We start from the raw sequence: 14,799 nt of genomic DNA on the forward strand, positions 1-14,799 counted from the left end.
GATGACGTGTGATTCCTCTGGTTTTCCCCTTTTTTCTTTTTCCCCCCCTTTGCCTTCTTACTATCTTACAGGTTAATATATATGCACTCTGGCACAAAGTACAATTCTTGTCTTGTATTAACACTCATACAGAAGGCATGAAGACTTGGAAATGCACGCAGCATCTACCAAACTGGACTAGTGGAGCACGAGAAGCATTCTGATCAGAGTCAAGCAGAGCTTACTAAAAGTGCGTAGTTCTTTTCATTGCATTCTCCTACCTGGCTTAGCGTTTAAGAACACACAAGAAACTAATAGACAAATGCCCCTGAGTACCAAGTTGTATCTGCAAAACATGTGGAAGGCATGAAGACATTCAAATTAATGATGCGCGCAGCATTTACAATTGCACGCCTGCTACATACTTAGCTGATAAGCTCACTCAAACTGGATTTGTGGATGAACAGAGGATGAAGTGAGGATACAGAATGTATCCACTCTTTCCTCACCAATCGCTCATTGTGTTCTATCTTGCTTTCTAATTTTCTGGACCATCGGATGGTGAAACGACGGTCAGATACAAGGGATGAAACTGTGATAGCAGACCCAACTCAAGCACTGGATAGAAACAGAGAGTGAAGCAGAGTTTGCCCAAACATTGTGGTTCCAAATGCCTCCCTTGCCTACATGGCTACATGCTACGTTCTAATATGCCTAGTTCTTTGCATTGCACTCTCATAAGGACCTGTCTCCCACCTAGCACAATGCTACCGGGTAAGAATGCCCTTGAGTATTTCTTTTTGGTTCAGTGACATTCCCTTATAAAGACCATATCTCCTACCTAAGAGTTAGGGCATCCGAATAACTACTCATTGATGCATTTTTGGGAAACATGAAAATTATTTTCAAGAACCCTCCATATTTAAGTTGAAGGTGGCGTTTAAGTATGAGTTATTTCGGTGACTCCAATTTCTATCGCCGTAGACAACGGGTGTCAATCACAACCATTTTATTTATGGCCACTTCACTTGGGTGGCACCAGGGTAGAATATTACAACTAATCAATACTCCCTACATTCCAAATTGTAAGATGTTTTGGATTTATATATATATATATATATATATATATATATATATATATATATATATATATATATATATATATATATATATATATATATATATATATATATATATATATAGCTTTTACTATGCACTTGATACACACTATGTCTAGATACCTAGTTAAAGTAAAGTATCTAGATTAGCCAAAATGTCTTATAATTTAGAATGGAATGAGTACTTTTCTCTATCTTACAATCGAACACACATTTGCAATGATGAGTGACGAGTTTAAGTACATGTACACGGCCCAACTGTGTATGGTGCCCGGTCAAGCTACAAAATCATCATATCACCCTATTACAACATGAGCACGCTACATTAATGCATAGTTGCACCACTTACACATTCAACAAATAGTAACCCAGGCTTCAGACTCGAACAACTTTGAGCAATGCAAACGACGAGGCTCTAGTGCAAAAGAGGAGGCACATGGGTGCACTACTGTTTCAGTCTGACGGAGCACCTAGACCTTACGTGCAAAAACCTACCAACAGGAATCTCCTATACAAACTCGATGTGAAAATGAATAACCCGATGCCCCCATGCCTAAATAGTGCTTAATGTAACACTAGAGAAAACATTGCACCAAGGAACTGGCATGTAATGTAGCTAGCCAATTGAGTTTATAACATTATAAAGTAAATATATATTTTTTGAGTGTTTCATATGGCTTTGCAGAGAACAACCCTTGGAAACGAAGCATCTCACAACTTGTCATGGATCGAGTTCCTGGTCATATACTATGTATAGCTTTGTCATAACTAGCCTATAGTCGGATCAACTAATTTATGTCGTATCAAAGGTACAAGATACACTCATAATAATTTTTTATGGAGAGTAAATGTAACATATCTGAAAGACGGGATGCATTTTAGCCAAATGACCGACACCGAATTCATGAGAAATTGGAGGGCAAGGATCAGTTAAGAAATTGGATGGCAAGGAGAAGTTGTGTCCATCTTATTTTACTTTTACTAATTGCAAACCCTATGTTAAATAATTCTCGCAAGACACACTAGAAAACGGAGAAGCATTAGAATTTCAAAATACAATATCTAACCATCCATTTTATTCTCTATCATTATTGGCAACAATAATCATTGGATTCGATTTGCTAATTAATCACTTGCTTCTGCCATTATGATGAACATTAACCTAAAGTAACCCTTAAAAATGTTATCTGTATTACTCAATTTTCCATGATAATGAAAAGTAACCAAAGTTCCAAGAACTAAACCTAAGTTTTAGCCTAAATTACTCACATGTACCATTATTAACAGTACCATGTAGAAACACCATAAATCTCCATCACAATTACTCAACCCGTGTCATTTTTAAAAAAAATGCTAATAACATATTTAATATAGTTCACACATTTTTCTATCCGATATAACAACAATGTTCGTTTTGACATGGATTTTTTGGTAGGCTTTTGGGCGACTATTTTTTTTTGAAAAGAATGGATTTTGGCTTAACTAAGTATTTATAGAAATGTTTTTGACAACCCCCTAGTTTTGCGGTTGTTAGGACTTTTCCTTTTTTTTAATGAGAACCATATTTCAATCCCTACTTGTTGATAGAGTCACAGTTAAGTACTTACCACCATGGAATAAAGTTATTCGCATCTTTAACACTGACCCTATATGCATGCTAATAAGGACCTTGTTCCGCTCTAGTATTAACCATGGGTGTGAATTTCCAAACCACACCTATGGGATGGCGCTATATATGCCTTCCCATTTCCTCCCACACACCGTATTTCCACAGGCACATACATGCTAAGCATAGACGCTAGATAAGCGTATATGTAGCTAGGAGCACAGCAGCACAATAGAAAGGATGTTGCCTTCTAAGTAGTAGTAACTGACTAAGTGGGTGTTTGGTTGCCCCTCCTAAATTTTAGTCGTTGTCCCATCGAATGTTTGACACATGCATGGAGTATTAAATATAGACTAATTATGAAACTAATTGCATAGTTTGCGACTAATTTACGAGACGAATCTTTTAAGCCTAATTGGTACATGATTTGACAATATGGTGCTACAGTAAAATATGCTAATGATGGCTTAATCAGGCTTAAAAAATTCGTCTCGTGGAGTACCGACGGATTATGTAATTTATTTTTTTATTAGTATTCGAACACCACATGTAACATCCTCCCGACACACCTCCTAAATTTTAGTCACTGATCAGACACCACGTAAGTTAACTGGACGCAGCGTCTAGTTAATAGTGCACTAGAATTGGGCGGCACCGGAAAAACAAATGTATCGGGGAGACATGCGGGGGCGGTGTTTCAGTTGGAGAAGGCTGACTAGACTCTAGAGCACAACCATGTCCAAACACACAACAGCACAACACAACGCCTCAAAGTCGCGGGGTACCTTGTTTGAAGCGCCTTGGGAGGCGCTAGCTCGAGCAAAGCTCGCTGCACAAGCTTATGTTTATGCTAATTCAGTCAGCCGGTTGTCATGTTGGAGAGTATGTAGACCACTAGCTTATTACGGACTTCGGGACCTGTAGATATTCGTTCTGCATTGTCCTATCGAAATGAAAGTTTAATTGTGAGAAAGAGACTCGATCATGAAATCATCACATAACTATCGACATTAATTCCTGCACTGTAAACGTGTGCTTATTTTGATACCAATTGATTACTGAAATGGATCGGATAGAAGAATATATATATGTAACTTTTCTATCTCAGTTTCATCAATGTCATACCTCTTATTAATAATTACTAGACTCAGCCTAGCCATTAGCTTGAGCATAGTATAGAGAAGAATTGAGCAACTTGATCTTAATTATATAATTCGGCAAAATCCCGTACCTCCTTGGACATAAACGATGTCCCTTGATCTATAACCAATCAATTCTCCTGGTAACTGTACAACGAGTAAACAAGGGAGAACGAGAAATACTACTGCAGAAATGATTTTTTAGAGGTGTCTCCATTTTTCGTATAGAGGTGGCTCTTTCAAAATCCTTCTATAAAAATGTATCTAGAGGGCCTGGCTAAAAAAACTAACTCCAAAAATCTAATTTTAGATAGGCGGTTGGTATTACTAACCGCTTCTAAAAATGATCACCATTTGTTAAGACCATTGGAATAACGGCCGCCTCTAAAAATCAATTGTAGAGGCAGCTCTGGTACCCACACATGTAAGCTATACCCCAGTAGTTAGTATTCTAACATTTATAAGTCTATATATGTTGAGTGTTTCATATGCCTTTGCAAAGAACAATCCTTGGAAATGAAGCATCTCCCAACTTTTCATGGACCGAGTTCCGTCATATACTATATAGCTTTGTCATAACTAGCCTATAGTCAGATCAGCTAACATAGGTCATATCAAAGGTACAGGATACACTCATAATGATTTTTGATGTACAATAAATGTAACATATCTGAAAGACAGCGGGATGCATCTTAGCCAAATGACTGGCACCGAATTCATAAGAAATTGGAGGGCAAAGTGTACCGCAGCAAGACCTAAACAAGCTGGATGTGAAAATGAATAACCCGATACCTCCGATGCCTAAATATTGCTTAATGTAACACTAGAGAAAACCTTGCACCAAGGAACTGACATTATAACATTATAAGTCTATATATGTTGAGTGTTTCATATGCCTTTGCAGAGAACAATCCTCGGAAATGAAGCACCTCACAACTTCTCATGGACGTTCCTAGTCATATACTATATAGCTTTGTCATAACTAGCCTATAGTGGGATCAAATAACTTATGTCATATCAAAGGTACAGGATGCACTCATAATAATTTTCGGTGCAGAGTAAATTAAATGTAACATATGAAAACAGCAGGATGCATCTTAGCCAAATGACCGGCACCGAATTCATAAAAAATTGGAGGGCAAGGACAGATTGTGTCCATCTTATTTTACTATTATTAATTGCAAACCCTATGTTAATTAATTCTCACAAGACACATTAGAAGACAGAGACGCATAGAATTCCAAAAATACAATATCTAATTGTCCATTTTATTCTCTATCATTATTAGAAACAATAACCATTGAATTCAATTTGCTAATTAATTACTTGCCTCAGTTATTATGATGAACATTAACTTAAAGGAAAAAGTCTACTTCACCCCCCACCTTTCATACTTGGTCTACTTCACCCCCTCAACTATGAAACCGTCTGTTTTACCCCCTGAACTTTCCAAAACCGTCTATTTTACCCCCTGGGCGGTTTTTCAGCGGCGGTTTTGCTACAGTAACAACGGGTTTGCTACAGTAGCAAAAACGCCGCTGAAAAACCGCCCAGGGGGTAAAATAGACGGTTTTGGAAAGTTCAGGGGGTAAAACAGACGGTTTCATAGTTGGGGGTGAAGTAGACCAAGTATGAAAGGTGGGGGGGGGGGTGAAGTAGACTTTTTCCTTAACTTAAAGTAACCCCTAAATTTATCTGAATATATATGGCTTTATTATACTATCCTATAGACGGACTAGCTAATTTATGTCATATCAATGGTACAAGATATGCTCATAATAATTTAGATGTAGAGTAAATGTAACCTATATCTGAAAGGCAGGATGCATTTTAGCCCAATGACCAACATCGAATTCATAAGAAATTGGAGGGTAAGGAGAGGTCGTGTCCATCTTGTTTTACTGTTACTAATTACAAGCCGCATGTTAATCATCACAAGAAATGCTAGAAAACAAAGAACCATATGATTTCCGAAATACAATATGTAACCATCTATTTTTTTATTCTCTCTATCATTATTGGCAACAATAACCATTGAACTCAAATTAGCTTATAAATTACTTGCCCCTGCCATGCATCATGATGACCATTAACCTAAAGTAAAAGCCCCTAAATGTTATCTAAAACATTCAATTTGTCAATATAATTAATGAAAAATAACCTAAAGTAAATTAAACCCTATGTTTTAGCCGGAATTACTCACATTTACCATTATTAATGGTAACCTTTAGTAACACTATAAATCTCCATTGCAACTACTCAACCTGTGCTATTTTAAAAAATAACGCTAATAACATATTTAATATAATCCACACCTTTTCTAACCTATGGAATGACAAAGGTTGGTTTCGGCTTGGATTTTTTGGAAGGCTTTCGGGCGACTAGTTTTCGAAAAGAATGGATTTTGTCTTAACTAAGTTTAGGTAGAAATGTTTTTGACAACCCTAGTTTTGCGGTTGTTACGCTAGGTGATAAGTCGTAGTGTTGAGTACTTACCACCATGCAACAATGTTATTCTCTTTCATATTCATTCATTCACCATAACATCATTTTTAACCCCGGGCCGGTACGTGCATGCTAATAATAAGTACCTTGTCCCGTTCTAGTTCTAGTATTAACCATGCATGTGAATTTCCAACCCACACCTTTGGGACGATGGGACTATATATGCCTTCCCATTTCTTCACACACGCTTCATATTTCCACAGCCACATGCTAAGCGTAGACGCTAGATAAGCGCATATGTAGCTAGGAGCAAAGCAGCACAATACAAAGGATGTTTCTGAGTAGAAGTACAAGTTTAGGCATTGAACGTCTAGAATTGGGCGGCATCGGAAAAACAAATGTATCGGAGAGACATGCGAGGTGGTGCTTCAATCGGAGAAGGCTGACCACAGCACAAACATGTCCAAACACACAATAGCACAACGCCTCAAAGTTGCGTGGTACCTTGTTTGAAGCGCCTTGGAATTGAGTCGCTCCAGCAAACCATGGGACTTGGAATGATACAGTTTGCCTGCCACTCGTCTCTAACAAGCTCTACATGCATGTTCGTATCACAATGACGACGGAGGAGCGAACAGCTTGCCGGCACCTTTACCGTGTAACAGCCCTAAAGAGTCTAGGGATCCGATCCTCCCTTTATCGATCTGCAGTTTAAGAGTCTGTACAAGTAGAGGAAAAGTTATTAAAGCAAGATGGCCTAGTTCGTGCAGTGTCATTTTTTTAGCATTAACAAAAAGCCTACGTAATGGCCGTGACCTACTTGGGCTGATTACCCATGGTGTAGTTCAAATTATATGAACTGATGCTCTGGATTGAACTATCACGAGGATAGTTTGCAATTCCACATGTGAGCTATGAATTGTTACCCCTGTTCCTGCTTAACTACTAGGTGCTTCGAGTTATTTAGGTTATTAATTAAAATTGCATATAAATAAAACATTTACAGGTTTCAAATTCAAAAGTATTTAATTATAGCATTTTGAACTCTTAGTTTAACCAGATCAACATGTTGTAACATTCATCTGATGAATCGATCATCACTACAGTGTCAGTAACTGTGATTTGGCACCGACCTGAGCTGATGCCTATATATGATCTTTTCATGTAGCTCGATAAATTAGTTTAGTAGAAAAAGGAACTTATATAGCCGGACAAAGAGTGGGTTATGAAGTGCGGAACAGAGTTTTAATCAACGCTTCTTTATCGAGATAAGAGGTTTGGGACAACACGGGTTCCAGGTTATACATTTTTAAGTTTTGCATTGTCCTATACACCATTGTTGGTCCTAATTAAAGCTAAAATCACATTCCACATATTTGTTAGAATTCCATATCGATTTGCAGAATGGGTTGTGCCCTGTTTTTTTTTTTTTTTTTTTTTTGCTGCACGTTGGTGGTTATTATTTTTATAAAATTAATTGGGGGAGTATCCTTACATATAGATAAACAAGGGGGGAAGAAAAAACTGATAATTGTAACTGTAGGCTTCTTAGCTGCAGAAAGAAATGTTTGTATCCCTATTGGACCATGCAACCGAAAAATGACACAAAAGAAGCCAACTCTTGCACAGTAGAATGATTGTAATCATTTCCATGATATCTTTGAAGCTTGACCTGACCACCTGCACGGAGGACGAGTACGTGGGAGTCGCTTCTCACCAGCTCACGGGATCTGCTCGCGCTTGGTGGCACAGCTTTAGCGACACTCGCTCACCCAGACCTGGCTCACATCACGTGGGAGGAGTTCACTTAGGCTTTCCGTGAGCACCATGTTCCTACGGGTGTGATGGACGCGAAGGTGGAGGAATTTTGCAACATCACTTAGGGCTGGCAGAAGGTCATCCACGAGTACTCCACTAATGCGCTACGCCCTGTAGGAGACTGTCACACCCAATTTTAGGGATAAAATGGAGTGCAAAATCTTATGTGCGTCCAGAGATCAGTCACACACATAAGCTGACAAATTATAAATAGCATCATCACAAGTGTTTATTACATCACGAATAAGACAGAGTTATCACATAGATATAGCGGAAATAATAAAAGATCTCTCGCGGAAGCTCCATTTCACAGGGATGTCGACTAGTTGACCACAAGTCTAGTAGTCCTCAGGAAAATCATCATACCCATAGTCATCTGTTACCCATCCGGGATTTTTATCCAAATAATGAAAATAAACAAGCGTAAGTACATGTCGTACTCAACAAGTGTAACACGGGGTTCATGAGGCTCAAAAAGCTTGACACAAGTTTAATAGCGTTCAGCTTTTAATTGTCACAATTTTAGCTTAAGAGTAGCAACAAGTTGTTTCAATTCCCAATGCAAAACACATGATCAAATGTAAACATGAATAATGAATAGCATAAACAGGTAATACTTAGTGTTCATCTATTCCGTAATGTTCCAAGGCCGCTCGTGACCGTGAGCACGACTGATATACTAGTTTTACACTCTGCAGAGGTTGTACACTTTCACTATAAGTCATGATACCCATATGCCCGGATTAATTACTCCCAAAACACTTCCAAAGTGAGCAGGCAGGGGTCACTATGAAGCCTTTCAAAGGTTCATCTAACAAGTTAGGGCCGCTAGGTTTCTGTGGCCTACGAATGTAGAGCTCCTCTTCCGACAGGTACAATGACGCGCAACATATACACTGACGGACAGAGGCCGCACTATATCCAACCCGGAACACACCCCTCTTACGCCATAAAGGTAACCACTAACAAGCTAGAAAAGGTCCTCATACTGAGCTAAAGCTAGAGCCATGTAGCCCCCACAGTTGTACTATAAGTCCTGGATGATCACTTACAGATAAGTCCTTAGGGAGAGGAATCTGAAGCATTTAGAAAGTAGCTAAACACTCCAGTCCCCTGTTTCCATGTTGCTAAAAAGTCATATTTTAATGTTTATTGCATATACCATTAGTCAAGTTACAAGATCATGGTTTAATTGAGCTCTAGCAAAGCTACCCAAATGCATAACCCGTAGGTAACAAGGTAACAGTTCAATTCTAGGGAATCCCTATCAAGGCGACACATGCAACATGAATTTAATGAATTAAAGTGAATAGGAAACAAGGATGATCCCATGCTATACTTGCCTTGAGCAAGGTACTCCTACTGGTCCTACTCGTCAAAGTCGTACCCTTGATCTCCCACGAACTGCTCACCGTCTATACTCGATAACCACAGCAACATACAAGCATCCAGGAGCAATCATGAAAAGCAAACAAAGCTATAGATTAGAACAGTACACCAACAACATGGAATCAAGATGAAAAGTTTGGAAAACAAATATACGTCTCGCTATGAGCACATAGACGCGAAGATCATAAAAATCGGAGCTAAAACGGAAAAGTTATGAATTAAACAAGATTCCCTATAGGGAAACAATAGATTAAATCTAAGCTTGAATTTTAAAAGTTGGAAACCTACTTTACAGTAGCATAAACATGTAGATTACTTAATTATGAACCTAACGCAACTTGAACGGGTCAAATCAGAGTTAAAACGAAGATTTTATGGCTAAAACAAGTTGAATGGCAAAACTGTAAATAGCTGAAAACGTATTTCAATATAACTGAACCAAAATACGCTTTCAAAAGGATAAAACAGAATCTTGAAAACACGCTTTGGACTGCAGGTTAAATCTGAAATAATTGTAAGGGCGTATTTGAAAAACTGGCAGCGAAGGGGTATCTTGGATTAAAGGCCGTCGGATTAGAGATGGACGGTCTAGATTGGATCTGGCGGGGAGAGAGAAAGAAGTCGGCTGGAACAGTGCCAGCGGCGCCATTGCCGGCTTGCTGGAGCACGCGGTTCTCGGCCTCCAGCGCATGATTAGACGAAAGAAAAGTACAGGAGGGTAGAGGAGGGAGTGGGAAACTCACCCGAACCAAAAGAGGCGAGCGGGAAGCAGCGACGACGGCATGACGCTCGGTGGCTGGCGGCTGTCGCGGCGGTGCTAGAGCGAGGTGCGGCTGCGGCTTGCTTGGGTGAGAAAAACCGTGCGGCGGACGAGATAGGAGGCAGAGGAGGCGCGGGCGCTATTTATGGGGCGGGTTCTTGGGCGGCACGGCACCCGCGGCTCGTGGCGGAGGCGGACACGGTGTCGGCGCAGTGTCCGACCGGGTTACGAGCAAGAGGAAGGAGAAGCCCCTGACCTGTGGACCAGGGCTGTCAGCGGCGGAAAGAAGGCGCGCGGGTCTACGGGCGAGAGGAAGAGGGGCGTGGGCGGACGTTCGGCTGGGCCAGCGAAGCTGGGCCTGCTGCGGTGTGGCGCGCAAAGCAAGCTGGGCTACGGTCCAAGCGGAAGGAAAAGGAGAGGAAGGCCAGCGCTGGAGCAAGGCCGAGTGGGCCACTGCAGGAAATAAGCGAAGCAGGCCGGCGCAGGGAGGAAATGGCCACGGTAGAAGCAGGTCGACTTGCTGGGTTTGGCCCGAATGGGGAAAAACCAAATGACCAGCTGGGCCGAAAGGAGAAAGGAGGATGGGGAATTCAGTTTCCAATTTTTGCAAAACAAATTTCAAAATCACTTTCGAATGCAAATTCAATTCAACTTGGAATCTGATTTCAAATCAAGCAATACAAAAAAAAACATGCAGCGGCATGGATGCACACACATGATTGTGAACCTACATTTGATTTAATTTAATAAAGTTTATTATTTTTCCTAGGTTTAAGTTCCCACAAAATGCTTAATTAACCAATTTTCTCCTATTTCAAAAATATGAAAAATTTAGGGTGTTACAGAGACTGGCACCGAGAAGAAGATGTACTTTTTGAAGCTTGAACATGCGTGTATCAAGTTGAGACTATCAGGGCAGACTTGCTACACCCTCCGGGAGATGATCAACAAGGCCCTGGAGATGATCAAATATTGTGGTTCCCAATGTTTCCCTTGCCTACATGGCTACATGAAGCACATGTGCCTAGTTCTTTGCATTGCACTCTCATAACTAGAGCATTGCACACGGCCAGATAAACGGAACAACAGCATTCAACCTTGTTCAGAGATAACTAGAGCATATGACTGGAACTTAGATAGTAAACTAAGACATATAGATAAAAAAAGTTCAGATAGCCATCAGCCTTGCACACGGCCTCTCACTGGTTCTTCTCTGCACCCCATACGTTCAGTACTGCAGGATCAGATTGCCTTCAGCCTTGGTTTCAGATTTGCCTTCAGCCTTGGTTTCAGCCTGTAGAAAGAAAAAAATGTTCAGCATGAGCTCTTAGGCTTCACAAAAAACAGTGCATGATCAGATCACAGATGAAGTAGTTAAATTCTTAAGCTTTATAACTAACTACAATAGATTACAATTCTTAATGCATAAGATAGTCACCAGTACCAGATATATGTGCACGTCCACCAAACTTATTCCAAATATGTTCAACCAAATCATTCTTAAGTCGGCGATGAGCCGATTTATCTTGAATAGAAGTGTCTTTTTTCTAAAGCTCTCTCTAATGGAACATTCTGATCTGGAGAGAATTCCGGTTCTTGAACCGTTGATGAACTAGGAGGCACATTTAGATCTAGATTTTCTTCAATAATGTCTTGTTCCTTCTCATCTTCAACTATCATATTGTGAAGTATGATGCAAGCTAGCACGACATCACGGAGTACAGCTCGGTCATATAGACGAGCTGGTCGTTTTAAGATGCAAAATCGCCGCTGCAATACACCAAAGGCTCTCTCGATATCCTTTCTTGCCCCTTCTTGTTCCTGTGCATACAACTTCTCGTTGTCAGTGATAGGGAGTCGTATTGACTTAACAAACACTGCCCATTCAGGGTATATTCCATCAGCAAGAAAATACCCAATGTTGTGTTGATTCCCATTTACCATGTACCGGACTCTAGGAGCTTGTCCTTTTAGCTCATTGATAAAGACAGTGGATTGGTTCAAAACATTAATATCATTGTTAGAACCCGCTACTCCAAAGAACGCATGCCAAATCCAAAGATCATGTGATGCCACAGCCTCAAGTATCAGCGTCGGCACTTTCTGATCACCCCGAGTGAACCGACCCTTCCATGCATTTGGGCATCTTTCCCATTGCCAATGCATGCAGTCAATGCTGCCAAACATACCAGGAAAACCTCGTTTCTCACTAAGTTTGAGTAGACGTTCATTATCTTCCATAGTGGGGCGCCTCAGGTGTCTCTCACCAAATACTTCTCTAACACCTTTCACAAAATTCTTCAACGCCTCCATTGTTGTAGTCTCTCCTATCTTCAAGTACTCATCTAGTTCATCTGCACCACTACCAGTAGCCAATTGTCGAATAGCTGCAGTACATTTTTGTAGTGGACTGAGCCCTTGCCGATTAACAGCATCCACTCTTTGAGTAAAATAATCAGACCATTGGCCTAATGCCTCAACAATGCGAAGGAAAAGTGGCCTAGACATACGAAATCTTCGACGAAAAATATTGGAATGATAAAGAGGATTTTCTGAGAAATAATCATTCACTAGTTTTTGATGTGCTTCCTCTCGTGGCCTCTTGATGTGCTTCCTCAGATTGAATCGATGATCAGTAGCATCTTTTTGAAGACTTTCCATGGTGGACTGCATGAGCACCGTAGCTTGATTGAGAACATCATCTATGATTTGACCCTCAGCAAGGAATTCATCCAACGAGGATAGAGGATGTTGGCTTCCATCAGGGTTGTCATTTTCCTCAGACATCTTTGGAGAACATAAAAAAATAGTGAATACAAGAGGTAAGGAAAAGAGACGGCGTAGAGATGTGAAAGATGCATAAGTTACCTCAAAGTTCTGCACTGCAATCTGTGATTACCAGTCTTGTTTCCTCATCATGAGTCCAAAATCTTTTCTTTCCTCACCTTTTTGCCTCATTGGTTTCCTCTTTGTCAATGTCAATATGCACCGTATTGTTTATTGAAGAGCCTTGTTTCACACGTTGGGAAGTTCCTGTTCCATACGCATTTGGTGGTGGTGGTGGAGACATTGGATTGAAGGTCATAGTGTGACCAACCAAATGAAAATTTTCTCCTTGGACTTGTTGATTAATCATATTTAGAAAACCACCTGGCGGATAGATCCTGAACATGTGTTGGACTGTTGGTCAGGATAAAGTTTTGACTACAAAATGCATGGAGATTTCCATATGTTTCTCTTGTCCTTGGATGGCTCTTGTCGCCAACAATGAAAGTACTGCTACTTGGTTATGTATTAGGTACAGAATTCAGAAAAAATGTTTGCTTGGCCTAGTCACAATAAAGAAAGATTGGGCATTGTTGGTTTGCAGATGGAAAGAATGAACTAGTTGCACAGATAAATAAAGAAAGATTGGTACAAAATTTAGAAAGAATGAACTAGTTGCACAGATTGAAATCAAACGGTTACCATGAATTTGGGCATTGTTGGTTTGCAGATGCCAAATTTGGGGGAATGGCGCCCCATCCTGCTCCTTGCGGTGTCCATGGCGGCACAATGGATGTCGGCGTAGTAGAGGAGGAGCTAGGCATAGTAGGGCCGACAGTCGACGCAGCAGGGGTGGGGGTCGTCGCGGCTGGCGTTGCAGTCGGCGCAGCTGGGGACGAAATCGACGGCGCCGGCGGCGGAACCAGTGGTGGCGCAGGCACGGCGGCATTCTTCATGCCGAGCCGATGTTGGCGAGCGTTCCCTCCTCTACCGGGAAGGCGTCGCCCGGATTCCTTTGCCGGCGGCGAATCCGTGGCGGCTCGCTTTGCCGGCGGCGGATCCATGGCGGCTCACTGGCGCTAAACCCTAGGGATGGCGGACGGCGGATGCGGACGGCGGACAGGGTGGGTTTGCGCATGCAGACGGGGTGGGAGCTGGATGGTACAGGGAGGGAAGAATCCTCGGCAGCGCGGGAGGATGGGGACGATGGTGGCTAGCTCCGCGCGCGCACGGGATCAGGGATGATGAAACGATCTTCCTCAACGCTGGTTTCACGCGAATACCAAGACTTTGGAAACAGTGCGACCTCGTTTCACCGAGATGAAACTTTCTCCTTCTCTCTCCTCCCCATTTCATGCAAAAATTCCTTTACTGCTGATGTGTCACCACATTAAATGTGCATGACATCCCTGTGAAACTCCCATTGAGACCGGCCTTATAAAGACCATATCTCCTACCGAAGAGTTAGGACATTTGAATAACTATTCATTAATGTATTTTTGGGAAACCTGATTTTTTCAGAACCCTCGATATTTAAGTTGTAGGTGGCGTCTAGGTATGGGTCATTTGGGTGACACCACTTTATGTCGTCATAGACAAGGAGTTTCAATCACAACCACTTTATTTGGGTTGCTCCTGGGTAGAAGATTGCAACTTCTCCGTTTTGCAATACTTGTCCATGGTACACCATGTGCATAGAGCAAGACAAATTTAGTTTGAATTTTAAGTGAAAATTAATGTGAAATGATCATCCATACCCCTATTTAATGAAATAATACA

General features: G+C 41.1%; 1 protein-coding gene across 1 annotated transcript; it reads right to left on the reverse strand.

Annotated features, from left to right (window-relative positions):
- Positions 1–11,775: 11,775 nt before the first annotated feature.
- On the reverse strand, positions 11,776–13,041 carry LOC136471743 (uncharacterized). The gene has a single exon (XM_066469502.1). The coding sequence runs from the start codon at positions 13,039–13,041 to the stop codon at positions 11,776–11,778; it is 1,266 nt and encodes a 421-aa protein (XP_066325599.1).
- Positions 13,042–14,799: the final 1,758 nt, after the last annotated feature.

Source organism: Miscanthus floridulus, chromosome 1, assembly GCF_019320115.1.
Source record: "Miscanthus floridulus cultivar M001 chromosome 1, ASM1932011v1, whole genome shotgun sequence".
NCBI classification, from domain to species: domain Eukaryota; kingdom Viridiplantae; phylum Streptophyta; class Magnoliopsida; order Poales; family Poaceae; genus Miscanthus; species Miscanthus floridulus.